The 22,599-nt window shown below is 38.6% G+C and overlaps 2 protein-coding genes across 4 annotated transcripts in view; one reads left to right on the plus strand and one right to left on the minus strand.

The window, feature by feature from the left end:
- Positions 1–12,293: 12,293 nt before the first annotated feature.
- On the plus strand, positions 12,294–16,060 carry yae1 (YAE1, ABCE1 maturation factor). Its single transcript, NM_001044480.1, is given in 3 exon segments — positions 12,294–12,559; positions 13,917–14,038; positions 15,135–16,060. Coding segments are annotated over 3 exon segments (693 nt in total). The 5' UTR covers positions 12,294–12,430; the 3' UTR covers positions 15,577–16,060.
- Positions 16,061–17,355: 1,295 nt separating this feature from the next.
- Positions 17,356–22,599, minus strand: part of med1l (mediator complex subunit 1 like) — a 32,635-nt gene continuing 27,391 nt past the window's right edge. The window contains exons 16-18 of one of the 3 annotated variants that reach the window (XM_012965479.3): positions 21,005–21,113; positions 19,722–19,763; positions 18,914–19,000 (exon numbers count right to left, since the gene is read on the minus strand). In XM_012965479.3, the coding sequence (XP_012820933.1) occupies position 19,763; positions 21,005–21,113 (110 nt within the window). In that variant the 3' untranslated portion in view covers positions 18,914–19,000; positions 19,722–19,762. Of the gene's footprint in view, positions 19,001–19,721; positions 19,764–20,924; positions 21,114–22,599 lie in introns of all 3 variants that reach the window. The other 2 variants (XM_002940800.5, XR_004223233.1) reach the window with 2 other exon arrangements.

The following is a 22,599-nucleotide window of genomic DNA, read 5'->3' on the forward strand; positions in this document are numbered from 1 at the left end:
TGAAACTGAAGCTAATGTCACACTGTAATTCCTAACACGCACAATCATAATAGTTTGAAAGCCCACTGAGAAGCCCTCTATATAAACAAACCTCTCCATTCCTCAAGCTGCAGCTTGTTTGGCTATTAAAAAAGGAGCATTTCATTTTACAGAGAACTTTTCAGAGGACTGCTGATTTGTTTTGATTGTGCTTGTTGAGAACAGGAAGTAGAATGTGACTTTTCAGATTTCAGATTTGGTCTTGTTTAGTGCAGAAAATAATAAAAAAACATACACATCATCTAATTAAAACAAGAGAAAAAAGCTATGTTCTGCAAATCCCTATTCCTTGAATTAGTGTTGAAATAGTGGTATTTTGTTCCTTTAAAGAAGACGGGAGCTGTAATTCACAATGGCACACAGTGTTTAATATAAACTTCATTTAGTTAGAAATGGAAATAATGGACTTATCTGGACATTCATTTGAACAACTGGAGCAACTTGCACTCATGATTTTTAGCAGAGAGACCTTTTCTAAACTTATTTTGACAGGCAAAGCACATGAAGGTGTTTGTAAACTCCTCTTTGATTGACATGATTTACAGCAGCCTGTGTATGTCAGTTAGCATACACATACATCCATCTACAATTTTCAGAATGACTACTTTTCTAATTACTTTGTGGCCAAATACTCTCATTCCATTGGAATTATGTTTTGTGTTCTGCACTGTAAGGAATACATAGAAACACAGCAACTTAAGTTGAAATATAGATACCTGTCTTTTATGTCTAAATTAAATCAACCTAATTTCTAGTTGATGCATCAGGTGCATAACAATACAGACAGCAGGTCTAGTGGCACAATTTTAAGATATGTGTGCTTATTACCAAATATTTCCAGGATGGGGGATTCTAGAACTCACTATTCAGTGTCACCAAAATCCTAGTATTAGGTTTTTCCAATTATGTTTGTACTACAGTTAGATGACTTTTATTGCACATTTGGAGCAGTATTCCATTCACAGGCAAGTATAGCTTCTATTACAGATTCATTGACTGAAAGCAGGAGGTCTGTATCTGTACATGTCCATTTGGCATGCACCTTTCCAAACAGTGTCAGCAGTTAAGCCCTGTCACATTGGCATTACAGTTCAGGGGAAAACAAAACTATATTGCTCAATGCAGGACTCCCATTTATGTGTACGTTGTTGTGAAAAAAATAGCTATTTCCTGAAGAATAACCGTGTCTCTTTTCAGTAGTGCTGTCATAATAATAAAAAATACTGCAGTGGATGTGTGGATGTTCAGTAGCCATTTTATATTTATTTTAGTTTGTGAGATATTTAATGTTTGGTTATTGTTCTCCCTCATCATAACACTACAACCTTGATAAAATATGTTCAGCTATGGTAACTTGTGTTAGTGGTTACCCTGATCTGACAGATTATTTTAAGCAAGTCAGGGATTGTGGAACACCTTAATACCAAAGAAAGCATAAATGTTCTTTATGACAGGTACAATATTTTAGGCTGGCACAATACAATATCAGGAGAAACAGGATAAAATCTATTTCTGAAACATTCAGTATAGCCTGCGTGAATTTATAGAACTACAACAACAATCCTTTTAATACAACAATCCTTTCAATGCATCTGAAAATCGAATCACAACAAGGAATTGAAAAATGTATATACGTGTCAAAAACAGCTATTAAATGTGGTTTCTTGTTATTATTTAAATAATTTGTTTAAATCCTGTAATTATATTAAGTTATAAACTATTCCTGTGGATGTTTACATCAAGGCCTTCTTCTGTTTTATTGCTGTGGTTTTCTTGGTAATTTGTACCATCTAACAAAAACATAAAAAAATAAAATGCAAGCTTGTTCTCTGATATAATTCAAATGCCAATTACATTAGAATATGCTCTATTAGAAACTGAATCCTTAAAAATAACAGTTGTTTGAATTCACATATTCCAATGTGATCTGGGAATTTATGGGGCATTTCTTATGTGTCTCAGACACTGGAAATGTGCATAGCTAAGAGAACCATTCCCTGGGAATACAATGAAACAGTATGACCATGCCTCTAAGATAATAGGTGTCAATTAGACCCCAGGGAGTACATGTGGAAGAGACCTAAGAGTGCAAGAACATGCCCCTTCATGCTCATCTATGGAGGACTTGTGTCTCCCTTGACACCGTGGTCCGCACTGATTGCCACTATTACTTTGCGCCTCAGAATTACACACACTCCTCCCCTGTCATCTCCTTTTTAATCTAGTACAGCCTAAAGCAGGTCTGCAGGTCTCGACTCTCTGAAAACAGCACAGAGGTTTGTGGCTATGCACACAATGACCCATGAAGTGGAAGTTGATTGTGGCCTTTTTTTTGCATTTGGACACTGTGTGGGGAAATATAATTGACCCCTATCATTTATATATCTTCATTTTAGCTTGATATTTCAAGATTTAGGGGTGGTTGACCTTCAGGTTTACTTTTAGTATGTTATAGTATGACCTATTCTTAGCAACTTTTCAACTGGTCTTCGTTTTTTATAGAATTATTTGCCTTTCTCTTCTTACTCATTCCAGCTTTCAGGTGGGGGTCACTGACCCCAGTAGCCAGAAAACCATTGCTCTGTGAAGCTCCAGTTTTATTGTTATAGTGACTTTTTATGACTTATTTTTCTTTAAACCCTCTGCTATTTATAACCCTGCCTGTCTTTTAAACCACTGTCTGGTTGCTAGGTTAAATTTGACCCTAGCAACCAGATAGCTGATGAAATTCCATACTGAAGAGCTGCTAAACAAAAACTAAACAATCCACATCTAAATAATCTAAAAACTGCAAATAATGAAAAATGAAGACCAATTGCGAATTGTCTCAGAATAGCACTCTCTACATTATACTCAAAGTTAATTTAACAATGGATGAAACTGACATGATCAGAACTATTTTTAAAAAAGTAATCAGAAAAATTACTCCAGAATTCACTAGTATAAGTTTAGAGATGTTTTTTTATTCTCTTCTCTCTTCTGCAATAATAGCAGTTTGGTCAGTAAGTAATAAGGTTTATTAGTAAGCCAAACAAAGAAAGTTGTAGTATACTATCATTTTCATGCCATTTCTTGTAATTTTTCAACTTTATTTGGCCTTTGTCATACGTAAGGTTTAAAAAAAAATGAATTTCAAACTCTAAAACTGGATGTTATTTGTTTGTTGCAACTTGCCAAGTTTTTGTGTTCGTTTGTGCATAATGCACACTGTTAAACTGAATTTACTCTGTAACATTTTATGCCAGAATATTGTAAATGTAAAAGTTTAAAAAGTGACCCCTAACGGAAGTTTCCTTTTCAGTGCAATATATTTATTTCTGCTAGAAATATTATATTGATAATATGTAATATTTGAAGCAGTTTAAAGTTGATTGGTCAGAAATTGCTTAAAATGATATATAAATATATATAACACTAGAACATTGTATATTATTGTTTATGTGTGATTAATCATTAAACTATTGTTTGTGTGTTTTAATATGACCTTTTCTTATTATCTTACCAAAGTAAAAACTGAATTACCCAAAGACTATTTTGATAAAAAAAAAAGCAAACATAAACTGGGTCAACAAAGAATTAGGGAGGAAAGAGAGCCTCTCCACAGAGGGATAGAAAAGCACACCCTTCTGCCAATTGATGCAGACTGTCACAGGGACAAAAGTTAAAACATAACTTTTATTTCTGTCTTGAAAAAAGAAAATAGTTAAAAACGTATTTGTTTGTCTGAAAAAATAGATTGTTAGCTGTGAGGTTAGCAGAGAAAATGCATAGATGGCTTGATTATATTTTAATGGGGGGGAGGGAACAGTGAAAAATTCTGTAGAAGGCAGGATCTAGGCGTAGAAGCAGACAATGGGGGGGGAACTTTGGATGTGGGTATAATTAATGCCCTGAAGTCATAATATATAATATGGTTCTGGTATTAAATGTATCTTTTTGAATGCAAGAAGCATGTCTGGTAAAATAGGAGAGCTAGAGGTACTGTCACTGGATGAAAAATTAGGTGTCTGTGGCACTGCTGAAGCATAAATGATTCACATGAATGGGCAGTAAATTTAGAAGGCTATACGGGTATGGGATTCCTTATCTGGAATTCCATCATCCAGAATACTCTGAATTACGTGAAGGCCATCGTGTCTATAAGTCTAATTTTTAAAAATGGTTTATTTTTTCTCTAATAATAATTCAGTACCTTGTACTTGATCCTAATAAGCTGCATGAATCCATATTGGTGGCAAAACAATCCCACTAGATTTTTTTAATGTTTAAATCATTTTTAGCAGACTTAAAGTATGTCAGTCCAAATTACAGGAAGATTCCCTTATCTGAATAAAAACCCAGTCACAAGCATTGTGTTTTACTCAGATTTAACCCCAAAGTCATTGTGCAAATTTTAAAGTGCTGAAACCTTTTAAGTCAAACTTTTCACAGACTGATTCAGTCCACATGCAAATTAATTACAGGGGTATGCTACAGGCTCCCTCACATAAGCAAAGAAGAATAGGGTCAGCTGCTGTTCCAAGAAGAAAAGTCCGCTAGTTTGGAGCACAAATAAATAATGGGGGGTTCTTATTACCTGAATATTGACTGAAGCAACAGTATTGCTAGGATAGTTAACGGAAGCAAGTACTTGAGAATTTTACAGATACAGAGAGTTTTTATATGATCTCTAACTATTAACAACATATACCAAATGTTCAAGTACAACAACCCCTGACTAAAGTGACCATAATATTAGATGAAGAAAAAAAAGATACAGTGGGAAGTTATTGTTAAAAGTGTTTTCTAATTAAGGTGTTATCTTTTTCTTCTTCATCTAATACTTCGAATTTTTTACCCCCAAGAAAACACTAGTTTCGGAGAAAATTTATGATAAAAGAATTTCTTCTTTCCCCATTCTCCTTTTCCTGTAATAAGTAAAGTGACTATAATGCAATCTAATTTAAAGGAATTATGCCATGATTTTTATGGTGTACTTTTTATTTTTATATTACACTGTTTACATTAGCAAATATTTCACTCTACCATTTAAAAATGTATTCTTGAACCAACAAATGTATTTTTTTAGTTGTAATATTGGTGTGTAGGCAGCCATCTCAGTGCCTTGTGCCTGATTCTGAGCATTCAAAAGGAGTCAGTGCTACACATTAGAACTGCTTTCAGGTAACCTATTGTTTCCCCTACTCCCATGTAACTGGAGCAGTCCCAAGTTGGATTTTTAACTATAATGTGCTATTCCTATATCTACCACTTTTAGCAATACAGGTGTCAGGGAGCTGCTATCTTGCTACCTTTCCACTGTTCTGCTTATTGGCTCCTGGGGGGAAAGGGAGGGGGGTCACATCACTCCAACTTGTAGCGCAGCAGTAAAGAGTGACTAAAGTTTATCAGAGCACAAGTTACATGGCTGTGGCACCCTGGGAAATGAAGAATATGGCTAGCCCCATGTGAAAATTTTAAATTTAATTAAAAAAAAAATGATCTTTTGAAAAATGGATTTGAATGCAGGATTCTGCTGGAGCAGCTCCATTAACTGATGTGTTTTGAAAAAAATATTTTTTCCCATTACAGTATTCTTAAAAAAATAAAATAGTTAAAAACTTATTACGTCTGAAGGTGAACTTTGAACCTCTCGCCTATCCAATCTCTTTGCATCTGTATCATGACTAGGGGGCACATTTACAAATGCACGAACGCTCGGAGCATATTTGCGCCGAATTTTTTATTGTTTGCGCGACTTTGTCGACTCCCGCGCAACTTTTTCATACACTTGTGCGAAAAAATCGGAAAGTTTTTCCCACTCTTTACAATTGTTCTGTACGAAAATTTTGTGACTTTCACACATGAAAAACATAGCAGGTAGCAGATAAAACAATATTAAATACATATGAAGCACGATGGAGACCAGCATCAAATAGAGCTTAAGAGAAGAGTTTGAGAGAAAATAACTCTAAAAGAGAAAATAGAAGCTAGAGAATTGGTAGTGGGACAAAGGTAAAGAAGAGCAAAGAAAAGTAATGGAAAGGGATACACAGAAGAGCGATCTATGAGGGTTACAGCAAATGGGAGAAAGAGATGCAGAGAACATAAAGAGATTATATAGTGGGGGGGGGGGGGGAGCAGACTCAGCAGGTGAGTTGAAATGCAGCAGTTTCCAGCAAAGTGCAATACATACCAGTTGTCATACAAAATCCACTGTGTTTGCCAAATGCATGTTTTCCTGTGCCAATTTGTCATGTAATTATAGAGAGGGATATGCTAAACTAATGCCTAAAAATGAATATCAAAGGAATTGCTGCATTATTGTACCCGGACAAAAGATTCAAGTCTGTAATGATCGAACTTGTCCACCAGAGGTTGTTAATTTTAAATGTCGTTTAGCCCATTTTTTACATTTTGTGACACTACACATCTGCTCTGTAATCTAACCTGCTGTTAAAGCTAAGTTTAGGTGCTGTTGACTCTAAAATCATAAGGTTCACCAATGTTAAGCTGATGCTACAGGCCTTATTATATGCACACTGTATATTGTCGGTGAGTCGGTGCCTAGCTCAGGTAACTGGCAGCAGCCCAGAGCATGTGCAGTGAAGCAGCAGCAAAAGAAGAGGGGAACAGATCTTCATTTCTAAAGGGCTATGGTGTCATTGAGCTAGTTAAAGCCCAAAACATAATGTGCAACATTACTAGCCTACTTAGTAAGCTTTTGTTCTCTTTAAAAAGATCTGGTTTCACTAGTCTATTGTCAACGGAAGTCTAAGTCCCTAAGTATCATGTGATTACCTTGAGGTATAAGCCATGTGTCTGTCATATGTATTAAGGAAAGTTCTGCCTCTCTGGCAGTAAACACTAGGACTAGCTTTATAGATAGGCATTATAAATCAGGGGAATTCAACAGAATTGGGTACGATTGACCAAAGAATGGGTCAATATGAGGATCTTTGAGACCTGATATAATTTTCTGTAACACTGGATACAATACTTTTAACACCCATACTGGGACTCATTTACAATGCAGAATACAGTTTGAAAGTTGCAAAAAAGGCCACAATTTGCATTTTGAACACCGTGTAACTTGCTGCAGGACTCTGTGCTCTTTTTTGGTGTGCAGAGACCTTTGACATGCCCAGTGGATCGAGTGTTTGGCAGCGTTTGATCAAAGAGAAGCAGGTGGGGGGGCAGCCTGTAGGAGTCTCTGCCAGCCACCTCCTACCCATGTATAAATGACTTGCAAGTTAGGGAGTATCAGGGAGCACAGCCCACATCGGGGGCCTGTTTTGTAAGGATAGGGCTACACCTCCTGACGTTGCTCTCTGTACAGAGCGACAGATTTTTGATCTGACACTCTAAGCAGAGAGCAGCAGATCCAGGGCATGAGTGCATCCTAGATGAACACTAAGGGGCACACTCTTATCTCTGACACTCATTCCTCTAGTATCTTTAACAAAACCTTGTGGATTAGGGTTGGTGGAGACATAAAGACCTGCAGGGGTTTGTCAAGTGAAAGAGAATGTACCCATTCTCCAAGCACTCTATGACACTGAAATAAATATTTTTGTTTGAGCTGTTGGGGTGCTAAACAGAAAATTTTGCATGTTCTGAAAAAAGTGATTGTGAAGAGTCACAATAGTTCAGAAGATTTTGTGTCCGACAGAGTCTGCAATTTAGCTCTGTACTTCCAGAATGTATCTCACTAATAGATAATGTTGTGTGGGAGAGCCCAATTCCAGAGAATGACTGCTTCCCAGTGTAACACCTATTTCAGCTCAATAGCTGCTTTCCCGGACTAGTACCAGTAGAACATGGGTTACACAGTACTCTCTTACCCAGAATGGGCCTTCGCTAAGTGGAAGAGGAAGGTGAGGGTGTTGTGCAACTACACCTCTCTTGCTGCTATGCAGAAAAATGAAAACAGAGGGCGCCAGAGGTTCTTGCAAATAACAAAGTAATAAGTATTTATTGAACATCCACAGGGTTACTCACAATACAGCTTCAGAGGCCATTGGTACATGCAACATATACCGAGTGTATATTCAGACTCACACTCTCCTGCGGGCAGACTGGCAGGAATCTCCCTTCACCTCTGCGACACACCCTGTAGTGGATCCCTCAGGGAATTCTCTATCCTGATTCCCTATTCACTTGGATCCCTACACTACAGGCAATGTGGCCTGGGAGAACTATCTCCAGAAAAACTGCAAATCCTATGCAGGAGCTCATGCTGCTCATTCTAGCTCAGCCCTAACTGCCTTACACTCCTAGAGTGTACTATAAAGGGAGCTACACCTGCCACTATCTAATGCCTCATTCACGGGGCCCTGTTCCCCGACTTCACTGGGCCTGGGCCCATGCCCTGGGCTCTCAGCACACATCCACCTTGTCCCTAAGGTGGAAGCAAACAACAGGAAGGTGCCACTCCTCTCCCAACACTATACCAAAGTCAGGCAGGATGTGGTCACTATACCTTCTAACCAATAGCACACATGTTAATGAACTCACTTAGATACATTCCCTTCTGCCCAGCAACTAAGGGAACTGAACCTGTAGGGATTTAAAGCCATAGGGACCATTTAACCCTATGGGTCCCTACACCAGCATATATTATATGCCTCTAATTCTGTTTATGATGCTGCTGTCTTGGTATTGCCTTGAATCTGGACTGTGAAGGGATGTGGAGGAGAGATTATTTGTTGTAGAGCTAGTCAATCAGCTCTCAACTGTAATATCTGTATGGTTGTTTTTATTTTCCAGAGACTACAACCCTTTTAATGCTCCATTTTTGAAGAAGCCTGTCCACCCTAACAAGAATAATTCAATTGTTATCATTATGTCTAGTGTCTGCTGTGAAATAGGTCTGGTACTGGGTTCCTTCATGGTTATCCATTGTGTTAAGTCATGTTTTGTCTCTGAGTTTCGATTTATATATTCTGACCATGACTTTTCTCATTGTAGGTAAAAGCTTAGAAAGACTTGTAGATGTCTGGCCTACAGGAGTGGCTGGTGGAAAACCTAGAAGCAGAGTTACTAAGTGACCTGTGATTGCTGCTAATTTCCTACATGAAAGAAATTACAGTTTTTATATTTTCTGAATGTGAATAGATGTTGCTTAAAACTTCTCTACTAGAATTTGTAATGTTAATTTGACTGTGGTCAGAATCAACCCTAGAAATGGTAGCACTTGACAGGGTTCTAGAATGCATTTTTACAAACTTACGTGACAAGAAATGGAATCTCCTGCTTCTTCTGAGCTGTAGAATCTCTGCCTTAAAAAGTCAATACATTATTGTTGAGATACACAAGCAAGTCATTTTCCATGGGCCATAACAAAACCAGCAGGTGGTAGGGATCAGGCAGATAAATTGCACCTGCATCCGGTCTTGAGCAGTGGTGGGCCTGGCTATCCCTCTAGCTCAAAAAGGGGCTGCAGGGGGACACAGGTAGGTGTCCCTCCAGGAGGTTGGTAAAGACAGGGCTGCTACTCTCTTCACCAGATTTTTGATCTGCCGCTCACAGCAGACCCAGGGGCGCAAATGCTTCCTAAATGAGCACAAAGGGCTGCACTCTTGCATCACTTTCTCTTCATTTCTACGGGATTCTGGAGGGCATATTTATCAATGAATGAAAGTGAGAGTTTGTCTTTTGATAAATATGCTTTTAAAAAGCCCGTTGAAATTTATATAAAGCAGTGGAATTTAACTCTGTTGAACTATGCATTGGTTTCACTATGTCCCGCTATCTCCAGGTCAAATCCATGCATGAATTCTTTTCCTCGAAAGGATACTTTTTTTATAGAGGAAAAGACAGACATATTCTGACCAACAACTACCAATTCCTACACTGGGAGCACACCCTACACTTCAATGTGGTGCTGGTAAAAAGGATAAGGGTATCGTTTATATAACACTTTTCTCCTGTTGGACTCAAAAAGCTTTGCAGCAAGCAAGCCATTATAGGGGCCTGGGACACCAGGAGATTAAGTCACAAAAAGGTTACAAAGAGTTGTCACAGGGAATCAAACCAGCGTGCCTAGCACAAGAGCCCACATCAAAGGCTGATCATGGTGCTGCCTCGAGATGCATGGGCATGTTACATACAATAAAGTGATTTACAGAAATTAAGCATAAGTATTCACCTTTTGTTATTAATAGTTATTTGATTTGCAGTTTCACTGTGGCAAAATTATCTTGTTAATTCACTATTGGCAAATCAGCAGTAGGAGAAGGGAAACTAGACCTGGTCTGCTGGGCAAAACAGTGGAAGTTCTGTCTTGAATGGAGCACATCCTAAAGAGGATATATTTGGGAATTCAGGCAACTTAGAAGCTAGGTCTACGAGTCGTGCAGACTTAAGATGGTATAATGGTCAAATATTTTTTCTTGAAATAGTTCTTAATATTGCAAGTTTGGAAGCTGAGTCCTCCTGCTCTGCTCTGACCATCTGACCAACATAAGTCTTTGTGGCCCAATAGCATCCACTATCCAATGATAAAGTGCAGTTAGTTTAAGATAAATCATTATATTAACTGCACAATGTGATTTATTTATTCACTTGCCATTGTGGTAAATAGTATGTTGGAAAAACTGTGACTCTTAAAAGGAGTAAGGAATATGACTTGTAATTGCAATTTAATGTCTAGTATAGCTAAACAGATATCATGCTGGTCACTATGTGGGCTCCGTCTTTCAGGGTATTGATCACCTTTGTGCTGATATAAGGGGAGATCATTTAGATTTAAAAAGTACTTCAATTAAAAACCTCATTGATTCTTAGGTAAACACGTGTAAGTTAGGGTTGACACCTGCCCGGTATTTTACCGGCCTGGCCAGTACAAATTATTCTTAAAGGAGAAGGAAAGGCTAATAAAGAGTTAATCTCAAGCTGCAGGCATACCTTCAGTTCTCTCAATAGTGCCCTTAAGTCTCCCCATATTTCACCTGTTCAGATGATCAGAAGCCTTATAGGGAAAAAAAACACTGAGCTTGGTGAAAGTTCCCATAATGCCTCACTCCTACACCAAGACCAAGAGTACATGCTCAGTTAGTAAGACTATGAGGAATCTTCCTGCTGATTGGCTAAGATCGCACATTCCTAAGGGGGGAAGGGAGTTCTTAGCATTCTTGAGGGAGGAGGGAGCAGGAGAGGGGAGAGAGGAGAGAGCTGCGTGTGTCTGGCACAGGAAAACAAAGAGACAACAAATCCTGTATCTTTTAACAGAGAACTCAGTGCAGCGTTTCTGTGAGTGCTTATGGCTGTATTTACATAGACCTTTCTGATAAAGCTTACTTAGTTTTTACCTTTCCTTCTCCTTTAATGCTAATGTTATTAATAGGGAAAATAGCTAAAAATATAGGAAGGCCAGCATCTTTTTCGAGAAAAGGTGGCAACCCTAGTGCATACCTCCCAACTGTCCCGATTTTCGCGGGACAGTCTCTCTTTTGGCAGCTCAGCCTGCAGTCCCAGATTCTTACTGAAAAGTCCCTCATTTCCCTTTGATCTTCTGCACTGAAGCTAATTTAATTAAAAGTAGCTTTTGGCAGAGACCCCACTTAGATACATTGCACTTAGATACATTGTTTCTCACATTTAATGAAATAAGTGGGCTTTTGGCAAAGAACCCAGAAAGGTAAAGAGCCCCCCCCTGCACTGAGATACAAGTGTAACTAATAAGCTAAACAGACCTCTTGGGGGAACTGAGACTTGCAACTTAAAGGACAATTTCATCTTTTCAGCAAAACTATAACACATAAAACAAAACCCCCAGAAATGTAAACAAACTATAACCTGCCAAATGGGAGTGGTATTTAGGGGGTGTGGTCGCAAAAAAACGGGCGTGGTCACAAAGTAGCTGTGCTCTGCATTTTTTTTTGTCCCGCTTTCCATTTTCAAAATGTTGGAAGGTATGCTAGTGTAAGTCTGAGCTGGGGCGGGGAGTTTTGCCATAATCTTGAGCTCATTATTGTGTTCAGCACGCAAAAGACTTTACATATAATCATAAAAGCACGAAACAACATGCTGTTAGTTATGTACATAACATTTGAACCATATAAAGTTCGCCACACATTATTTCACCCCATGTCAAGCACTAATATTACACAAGATGGCGCTGACGCACCATTAGGAAATAGAGAAATACGCTTTCCGTTGCTTTTTTTTTTTACTACACCCAAACAACCATCTTGGCTTATAAGCAATGGACATGCCTTCAGAAAATGGCGCATAAAATAGCGATCCCTATTGGTGAGGATGCGGCTGCAAATAATTTCCACTTCCGGGGTGAAGTTAGACTGATATTTTCGTCATGGGCGAGGGGCGTATTTAGCTTTTCTGCGTTAGAGCAGGGATTCTCCTCCAGTTTATGCCATGCTAGAGCTAGATACCGGCCCCTGATAGTGAAATGGCGTGGGTACGCACCGCTTTGGAAATCCAGCAGCTTGGAGGGGAGGCAGAGGTGTTTGATGAAGATGGAGACGAGATGCGCCTTTTGCAGCGAGATTGGCAGCTGTCCATGGAGAAGAGAATTAAGGTATTCGGGAGATAGTTAGACTAACATAGCGAGTTTGGGGGCCCCTTTCTAGGCATTGCCCTATTTTACTGGTAAGTGATTTCATGTGCTCCTGGTTACCTACCCCAAGGCATACATTGAGAAGCAGGTTTTCTGGGAATTACAAGGAGGTTGGTAAAAGCGGGGCTCTGTTTTACCTCAGGGCACTGCTGTGTTATGGAGCACTCGCATCGGGGTTTCAATGTTTGTCGCAGGAATTCGGCATTTCTTCTAAACACACACATGTTCTTTCTGTGTGGCCCAAATAGCTAGTCAGTAGTAGTTCAATATAGCACACTTTATTAATTATAATCAAGAGTAATGTGCTAATAAAGTTAGTCCGTTCATTGAAGGTCAGTGGAGTTTGCCCTAATTCAAGACTAACCTACCTCATTTCTCTGCCTTGTCATTGCTTTATACACAACTTTCTTACCTGCACCCAAGCTGTGATTCGGGGAAAGTAGAATAATCACTCCCATTTCAGAACTTTATCAGTCGTTACACAAGTAACTCATTATGAAGTTACTGGTTGACCAGGTTACACTAATTCGGGGATCTTTTTGTGAGCCACAGTCAAATGTAAAAAGACTTGGAGAGCAACACAAGCATCATAAAAGTTCATGAAGGTGCCAAATAAGGGCTGTAATTGGCTATTAGGCAGCCTCTATGCACACTATCAGCTTACAGGAGACTTTATTTGGTAGTAAATCTTGTTTTTACTCAACCAAAACTTGCCCCCAAGTCAGGAATTCAAAAATCACTACCTGGTTTGAGGCCTTGGGGAGCAACGTGTTGCTCACAAGGCACTTGTTGGGGATCACTGCACTAATTAGTCCCATGTCCTACCCACCTACACATTAACCCTTTCACTGCAAGCAGATTTGGTCACAACAGAACGTTTATTGCCAGACAGTTTTTGAACATTTTGCGCTCTTTCACTTTAGAGGCCTTTTCTCAGGGTGGACTTTTAGCTTACCCAGGAAAACAATATATTTTTTTCAGGGCAATCTAAGCTTTCACAATATGCTAGAATTTTTGTGTAATGCCACTTCTATAACAATATAGGCTTCTAAATATCTATATTTAAGTGTATGTGCTTGGCAGATAGAGCCTTTTACTGCCAGCACATACAGCCTACGTGCTTGGCAGTGAAAGGGTTAAAATGGCAGGGAAAAAAATGTACCGTATCCACCAGTATATTGTCTGTTGGATATGTAGGATGCAGTAGGCATGGAGTTTTAAGTTTAAATTAATTTTAGGTTACAGATGAAAACTATTTTAACTGCTTTAATTTTGTGGAATGCTTGTTTAGTTTGAATTTCTATTCTTGTATTCGTAGGAGGGCTACGTTGATGGAATAGAGGCTGGGAAAGAAAATTCTCTACAAACAGGGTTTAATTTTGGATATAAAGTTGGAGTGAACCTGCTAAAGCATTACGGAGAGCTTAAAGGGATCTTAAGGTAAGTTGTATTGTATTTTATCTTCACTTCTCCAGTTATTTCCGACAGCTTTTCAGTCACGGGAATTACAAATGTTTAATGTGTCAAAATGCTCAGGGTGCTTTTATAAGCAGTATTAATTTTTCAGTTTTAGAGCTATTTAAGTTTTTATTAACTGCCAAAATAATAAAGTTTGTAACATCACTGCCTTCTGGTTATTTCCTGCAGTTGTACAGTCAAAGAGAGCTACCTTTTTAATAAAAAAAAAAAACAAATATTGTGCTGTTGCTTTGCTTAGGAAGGAGATGGGAAAAGGCAATTGGGGCTTCTGATCGCTTTCCTGTTTCTGTTCTGAATGTAAGGTTTGTATGTCTTTGACTGTACAATTTCAAGAACTGAGGTAGCAATATTACAAAATTCATTATATTGGCAGTTAATAAAGACTTAAATAGCGCTGAAAGATTTAACATTACATATTTTTAAGAATTGTATATATTTTTGGCAGTTCAGAAGTTTCTACACTTTTGTTATATAAGCACAAAACTGAATTATCTCATGTGAAAAAAGGGGGGCTTTTTCCCCTTTAAAGGGTTTCTTGTCACGGCTACTAAACACCAGAAAATCCCCTGCCATAGAAAATAGAGAATTGCCTCTGCTAAAACACATGTAGAGACAGTTATCAGTAAATGATCAGCATTGTCTGTTTTAGTAGCTGCAACAAGTAGCCGCTACTAGTAGCTCCGTGTGTCTTCACCCTTACAGGAAGAGCAACATTTTTTTTTTTTCTCTAATTTTGATAATTGACAGCCATGTGACTTGTGCTTCGATAAACTTCAGTCACTCTTTTAATTAAGTATTTTGCAACCTACTGCTAGCTCTTCACAAATTTGTAAAATATTTTAAATCTTAAATTGTCAATGTTGATGTTTTACTTACTGCAAACGTGATAGAAGAATGAGTACAATAGGGACAATCAGCAGAAAATTGATGTCAAAAGTTTAACTAGGGTCAGCTGACAATAAAACTTGTTGTATCATCAGGAAATGCCAGTGCTTCTAGAAAATGTATCTATGTTATCATTGTCGTTTATATAATGTACTTTGTGTGCTTGTTGCAGTGCACTCCTGGCATGGTGCCAACTTCACAAGACAAAAGATGCAGCTTCTGGAAAACTACATGAGCTTCTGACTTCATTAGATCAGTGTGAGGAACAAATTGTAAAAGATCTATCTTCCTTTTATAAAGGTGCACAACCATCTGATTTGTTGCACTGTGTGGAGGACATGGCTCTAATCAGTCATGAGCATAGATGTGAACTGAATGAGCCAGGCTCCTGCGCAGGTTCCAGGAACTGTTGCACAAGTCAGGACTCTAATGGATCATCAACATTCCGTTGCATGAATACCAACTATATCAGCGATTCAACAAAAGAAGAACTTTGTAAGATTTTTAAGGAGACACTTTTGGTGGCTGAACAACTTGATATTTCAGCAGAACTTCTTTACTATATTCAAACACTCAATAACACAGAGTCACCTCTTATTCAATTAAAGTGCTAGCCACAGCCAGTGCACCATATTTTTTGTTTCTTTTTAAACATGTTACAATGTAACCAAAGTTACACAAATGACACATTTATACTTGTTAGGTTCAGAACTATCGGTCATAGAAATTATGTTTTTAGAGTCGGTTAGACTCTTTTAAATACAGTTTGATTTAGATAAAGGGACATTGATATTTAATGATTTTATATTGGTTAAAAATAACACAACTCGGTGTAAAATATACATCTCTACCATAATAGCAAGATAAAAGTAAATACATTGTTAAAAGCCCCTTTTTTTTTTTTTAGCTGCATTGTTTAGTTTTGGGTTAAACTTAACAAATAAGTGTACAAGATTAGGTCATTTTGTATTGGGGGGAAGGCAACTGACAAAGTTCAACCTCTCTAAATGATCCCCCGTGCATATTTTATTGTAGTATTTATGCAGTGCTCACACATTCACATGCACACTAGGGTCATTTTTAGCAGGAGCCAGTTAACCTGACTTTATGTTTTGAAGTGCTGGAAACCCACACAGACATGGGGAAAACATACAAACTCCTTGCATATAACCCAAGCCAGAATCAAACCAGAACTGCAAGGCAGAAGTGCTATCCACTGAGCCAACATGCAATCCCAAGGCATTACACCTGTCAAACTTGTCAAAGCCCTTCTTAAAGGTGAATGACACCTATCCCAGACCCCATCTAATGGCCCCCTCAACACCCATCTCATGTTACTCTAAAAAAGCAACATGAGATGACTTGCCAACCCAGCTGTGCAACATTTACAGGGCTAATGTGGGGGGTGCCTGGTGTTTGAGGGGTTTGTCATTAAAGTAGAACTGAACCTTAAACAAAGTAGGGCAGAAATGTTGTACATTATGTTTCGTGGTTCTTTACCAGCCCAAGGCAACTACAGCCTTTTAGCAGGGAAGATCTGTACCTCTGAAGATGCACAAGTAGCTCCCCATCTTCTTTTCTGTTGGTTTACTGCACATGCTCTATGCTGCTGTCAGTTACTGAGTTTAAGGACCAACTTACAATATACTGTGTGTGTGTGTGTGTATATATATATATATATATATATATATATACACACACATACACAATATAAAAGTCACAATAAAAGGCTGATTAGTAAATAATACAAATGGCTGCTCTGAAACCAGTGCAATTTGCATGCGAATGTAATAATCAGACCTGTAGCATCAGTTTATATGACAAATCTCAGTTCTGCTTGATAAGTGTAGCTTCTCAGCAGCTGCCCAGAGCACACTGAACATGAGTGTTACAGATACTTGTAACAATCCAGTATGATGACCCCTTGTGAAATCTTTAGTGTTTAATCTACAAATAGTGAAAGCTTAGAACTTAATCCTTAATTGGTAACAATTTTCTCTGTACTCTGTCAGTGTGCATCAAATCCAAATCAAGAAAGATGAAAACTGCTGACACCATGCAGTTCTTTAGACACCTTTATTGTGTAGATAAAGTTGAGAAAGGGAGGTAATCACAAAACATGTGATCTTGATTTGGATCTTTAGTGTTTAGTTCTTCTTTAAAGAGACCTTATCAACTTTTTGAAAGCTACTGACTTTCCTCTTCCCCCTTAACTCCTAAGGGGGACTGCCATCTGAAATCATGGGGCCCCCAAAATAATCAGCCCCCCCCTTCCATTGGTCTAATGGTTAAAAACCAAATTACCCATTGGGGTCAGTGGTCCTATGTTAAAAAAAAAAAAAACCCATGTAATTGTAGCTTGCCAGAACAGGCAGTCTTCCTCAATTCACACCCCTCATGTCAGACATGTAATAATTGTTAGGTAAATGTAGTAATAGTAGGGAGACTGGACACTGCATAATTTAAACTGCAAAAATGCAATTTAATACACAAAATAAACTGCACTTTTGCAGTTTAAATTCTAATGCCCTGTCTCACTAGTGCTACAAATTACAATTTTTATTTTTTAACAATATGTACCTTGTAAGCTCCCCCTATGTATTGAGGAGGGTTCTTTTGGGCTCTGTAGAGCGCTTAAACTGATAACACACACATTAAGATAGAACAGAAAGCATTTTATGGATACTTTGCACAAAAGCTGAAGGACCACCAAGGCTCAGGAGCGATTCTGACATAATCAGGCACTTTCAAGTTCAGGCAGGAGTCAAACAGGATACATATGCCAACCAGCACACAATGCATGCTTTTACCATATATAAAGTAGCAAATGCCTTTAACACAGTCTTCCCTGACATCTTCCCTGCAACTGAACAGCACTTTGAGGTCTCACCAACACGGACCCTGCTTGCGCATGCACAGTATAAGCAGATTTCCTGCTACCTCCAACTGCACATGTGCAAGCAGGGTTCATGTCGGTGGAGAGACCCGAAGCATGTTCAGTTGCAAAGCAGATATTGGCCAGATACGCTGCTGCGCTACTCTGCTGTTTTAGCTTGGGACAGTTGTTAAACTTTGTGAAACTATGTGATACATGAGGGTTGGGGGTTCAAGCCAGTAATAGTTAAGGGGGCTTTTGTAGCCTGGGGGGGGGGGGGGGGGGGGGAGTATAGTTCTTGCTACACTCTACTACCAGTGGCCCCTTTAGGCTTATGGCTTGCTTATAATCTGCTGTTGGGTTTTCCTGTCAGAGAAGGGCTGATCCATTTTAAATCTTCCCAGAACAGAAGGGACGGAGATCTGCCAGTCACTACAGACATAGGGTTTGCTCATTCACATCTCTCTAACCTTTTAAGGTGGCCATACACCAACGTATGTAACACACAAAATATGGACAGGTTTATTTTACCATTTATATGCATCAAAAGACAACACATTGAAACATTCAGTAGGAGTCTTCAATTTTTTTTCTCAGAAACCATGAAACCTGAAACATTTAAATTGAATTCTTCTGTAATACTTGTACTAAGGTCACCTGTAAAACTTGAACTGTGTTCTGTCATACTAGAGCTGGGTTCCTCTGACAAGACTGGACTTGAAACTTCCAATATGACCGAACTAGGGCCGCCCAGCATTACTTGACAAGGCACCTCAGCCATGAGCGGCACAGGGCCCTCTGCCATTATAGGACTGGACTCCTTGGCAAAGCTAGTACTTTGTTCTTCTACAATGTTACAATTGAACTGAGCAGCAAATCTATAAGTCTCTATTGTAAAGTCAGAATTATGTTCAGCTGACTGTGCTGCCATCTCATGGCCTAAATTGCCATTTACTGCTTTATGTTTGTTATGCCCCAAAACTTTCTTGTCAGGACTGTTTACTTGCTGCTTATCATGGTGCAAAGCCATTGAAACATCCCTTTCAATGCCTTGTGTAGTTAGAGGATGCACTGTTGCAGAGTAAGTTTCCATCTTGGAGACAGCTCTCGTATTCTGCGACTTCTTTAGAATAGCTCTCATAGTGATAGGTATGGACATGCAACTGCAAGAGAAAGGCAGGGAGAAATATGTCAAAGGTTGTACAGGTATAGGATCAGTTATCTGGAAACCCATTATCCAGAAAGCTCTGAATTACGGAAAGCCTGTTTTCCAAAGACTCTACTGTAATCAAGTAATTCAGATTTTTAAAATGTATTTCCTTTTTCTCTGTAAAAATAAAACAGTACCTTGTATTTGATCCCAACTAAGATATAATTAATCCTTATTGGGTGCAAAACAATCCTATTGGGTTTAATTAATGTTTTATTGTTTTTGTAGTAGATTTAAGGTATGAAGATCCAAATTAAAGACCCCTTATCCAGAATACCCTTGGTCCCCAGCATTTGGGATAACGGGTCCTATACCTGTACTAGACTAGGCAAGTAATGTTTAGGTCATTTATATGATTTAAAGTATAATTCATTTTAAAGTAGAAAGGAACCTTTAAATAAAATGTGATACAGGTATAGGTTCTCCTATCCAAGAACCCAATATAAAAAAGTTCCAATTTATGGGAAGGCCATCTCCCATGGAGCCTCTTTTTTTTTTTTAATTGTAATTACTTCCAATTTCTCTGTAGTATCTTGTACTTGATGGTTACTATTCACATGGGTTTTGTGGTAGAAAGAAAGAGAGAGGCAAGCGTCTTAAAATCAATCATTTTTAAATTATGTGCAGAAGGTACAGACACAAATTTTGTCAACTGATGCAGAGAAAGTGTTTACCAGGGTAAACTGACTGTTCTTGGAAGAATCTTTGAAACAAATCTAATGGTATACAAAAAAAAAAATTCTGAATATTAAATCAATATAAGTGCCCAACAGCAAAAATCACTGTAAATAACATTACAACCAGTATAAATAATAACTGGACAAGATAGATTTGCTCAGAAGGACGAGCAGGGGCGGGCCAAGCCAACCAGGCGCCTTAGGCCACCCGGTCAGCCACTGAGGGAGTCATTGCCCCCACCGTGTAATGACAACCAGCAGTGGCAAGAGAAGGGAATGCCGGCTAGGGGTAGGCAGTAGAGGTTTCTGCCTGGTGCCCCCAATCGTTGCGCCCTAGGCAATTGCCTCTTCTGCTTACCCCTAGTTCCGGCCCTGAGGAAGTGGATCGCTTGTCTGCGTTTACCCCAGGCCAGTGCAATTTTCTCCTAACAGCAGCACAGGCCGGGGGTTTCAATTAAGCGACTACAATCACTGGGGGGGTGGTACCCCTAACGATTAAGTCTTTCCTTCTCCTTTAAATACATTTTGCAGGGCAGCAGTGATTTGAATATGTACTAGTAACTTATTTTAAAATCACCATTTTAAAGGAGAAGGAAAGGCTAAGTAACTTGGAGGTGCCAAAATGTTAGGCATCCCCAAGTGACTTTCATTGCTTACCTTTTAGCCTTGGCCGGTGCCTGTTAGGAGAAAACCGCACCGGCGGTAGCTGCAGCGAGCGCTTCCTTCTCCGTCTGTGTCAAAATCATTGGCGCATGTACAGTAGAGTGAAAAGCTGACTTTTTTGTAAAGTTTGGTTTTTCACTCTACTGCGCATGCGCACGTGCGCAAAGAAGGAAGAGGAAACGCTCGCAGCACCCCAGGCTGGTACGGTTTTCTCCTAACAGGGGCACCAGAGTAATTTGTTTTAATATAATGATGTTTAATCCTAAGCAGTATTATGAGTTAAATGTTGCGGTTCTAATTTTATTTAGGGTTGCCACAAACTGAACACCCATAAAATACAGAGGCTAGATCACCTGTCTAAATGAAAATACTTACAGAATAGTTGCCGTAAAAAAATATATATATTTTTTTTTTTAATATTCGTTTACATAAGCATGCACAATTGCTACGTAGTGCAGCTTTGTGCGTTTCACAGCATGGCAACATGGGGTAATTGAACTTAATCTTTGCAAGGGGTCTGAAAACACAGACGCAGACCTTCAGAAAGTAAAATATCTTGGAGCTTCATCTTCAAATCTTTCTCTTCCCTCTGATTTTGTATTGATTTTACTTATTACCATTGCAAAACTTTCACTATAAACTCATTGTTGCAGGGAAAGGAAGGGTCCACAGCATCCTTGTACAGAATACATTTTAATTGCCTGGAGCTCAAGACATCAACAGCAACTGAATAAGACAAAACAAAAAATTTTTATATTAGTACTAAAAAATGATTAGGGTCATTGAAGATTGCAAGTGCAAAGTGCAATTTCAGTTTTGTTCACAGAATAAGTGTTTTTATCCTCATAATACCTGCAAGGGAGAGTTGGGTTTGGCACAACTGTCTTATAGGTAAACACTAGCAATTGCAATTGTTGCAATTAGACATGAATGAATACAGATCTCAATTTCTGGTGCTTGCCATTGCATCTTTTTGCACATTTTGACTTTGGCAGCAGTAGGAAATCCTCCTCAATCAACTGGCACATTGAGTACTATGCATCAAAACAGACTATGCAAGAAGCAGTTTTGAATGCAAGTACCTTTAATAAATTGGGTTAATTTACAAAACGACTGCAGCAAATTTAACTTGACCACAACTGCACTTGTGGCTGTAAATGAGCATCCTGTCTTTAGAGCTTTTGATATTCATTTTATTCAAGTGTTTTCAAATGTGAGAAGAAAGGACTAAAACCTCTTGGTCATCTAGATGAAGAATCCATTCAGCTTCCATTTCACTTGCTAGGAATTGATGGAGAAAGAAAGGCTTTCTCCTGAGACATGTTTGATACCCTCCTGTCTAGGAGAACAGAAGGTTCATTAAAATGTCACAAGTACAAAGTAACAAAGTGCATCATGTCTGAAGTTACTAAATGCGTCCTGGGAATGTAAGTTATTTTATATCCTTATAGCTGAAACAGCGTTGTCCAAGAAATGTAGTGTTGTAAATGAAAAATTTGATCTTTAAAATAATAGAATTTTTTTTTTTTTTAAAGATTTACTCTGCTTTACAAAACATTTGCCATGTTGAGTAATTCTCCAGCGTTACAGAATGCTGCAATATCATTGGTAAGATAGATAGGCGGCTGATAAACATCAATCAACCAAGCGCAGCATCCAACAATGCACTGCGGTGTGGTCAGAAAGCAGGCATATAATTTGGGGGGTAAATTGATAGCAGATTGGTCTAAAGCTGTGCTGAACAATTTTGATACAATCTAACAGTGCAATCTCATCGTTCAGATGGCAGGTGTGTGATTTTTGGAGTAAATGAATGAAGCTTGTGACTTTTGAAAAGGTACATGTTTTGTCCTTTGCCGCAATGTGCTGCTGAGTAGTTTTACAATACTAAGTAATTTTACAATGTCATTAGTAACGGGGGATGTGTAATTTTGTGGTAAATAAATGGCAGACTGCAGTCATTAGTTAAACGGTGTCATTTGCGACAATATACTGCTATGACCTCCAAGAATGGCACAATGTGATTGGTCAGATAGAAAGTATAGAATGTTGGTAACATAATGACATACACCAAAACAGCAATGTTTTGGGGCACACTGGGAAATTTTCTCAAGCCTCGATAAAGGGGGCCAGTGCCGCCCGAAACATTTTGGTGTTTTTCTTATGAACCAATTAAATTAACCATCTAAACTATTTACAATTTGTCCAGTAA

The sequence above is a fragment of the Xenopus tropicalis genome, chromosome 6, assembly GCF_000004195.4.
Source record: "Xenopus tropicalis strain Nigerian chromosome 6, UCB_Xtro_10.0, whole genome shotgun sequence".
In the NCBI taxonomy this organism is placed as follows: Eukaryota; Metazoa; Chordata; class Amphibia; order Anura; family Pipidae; genus Xenopus; species Xenopus tropicalis.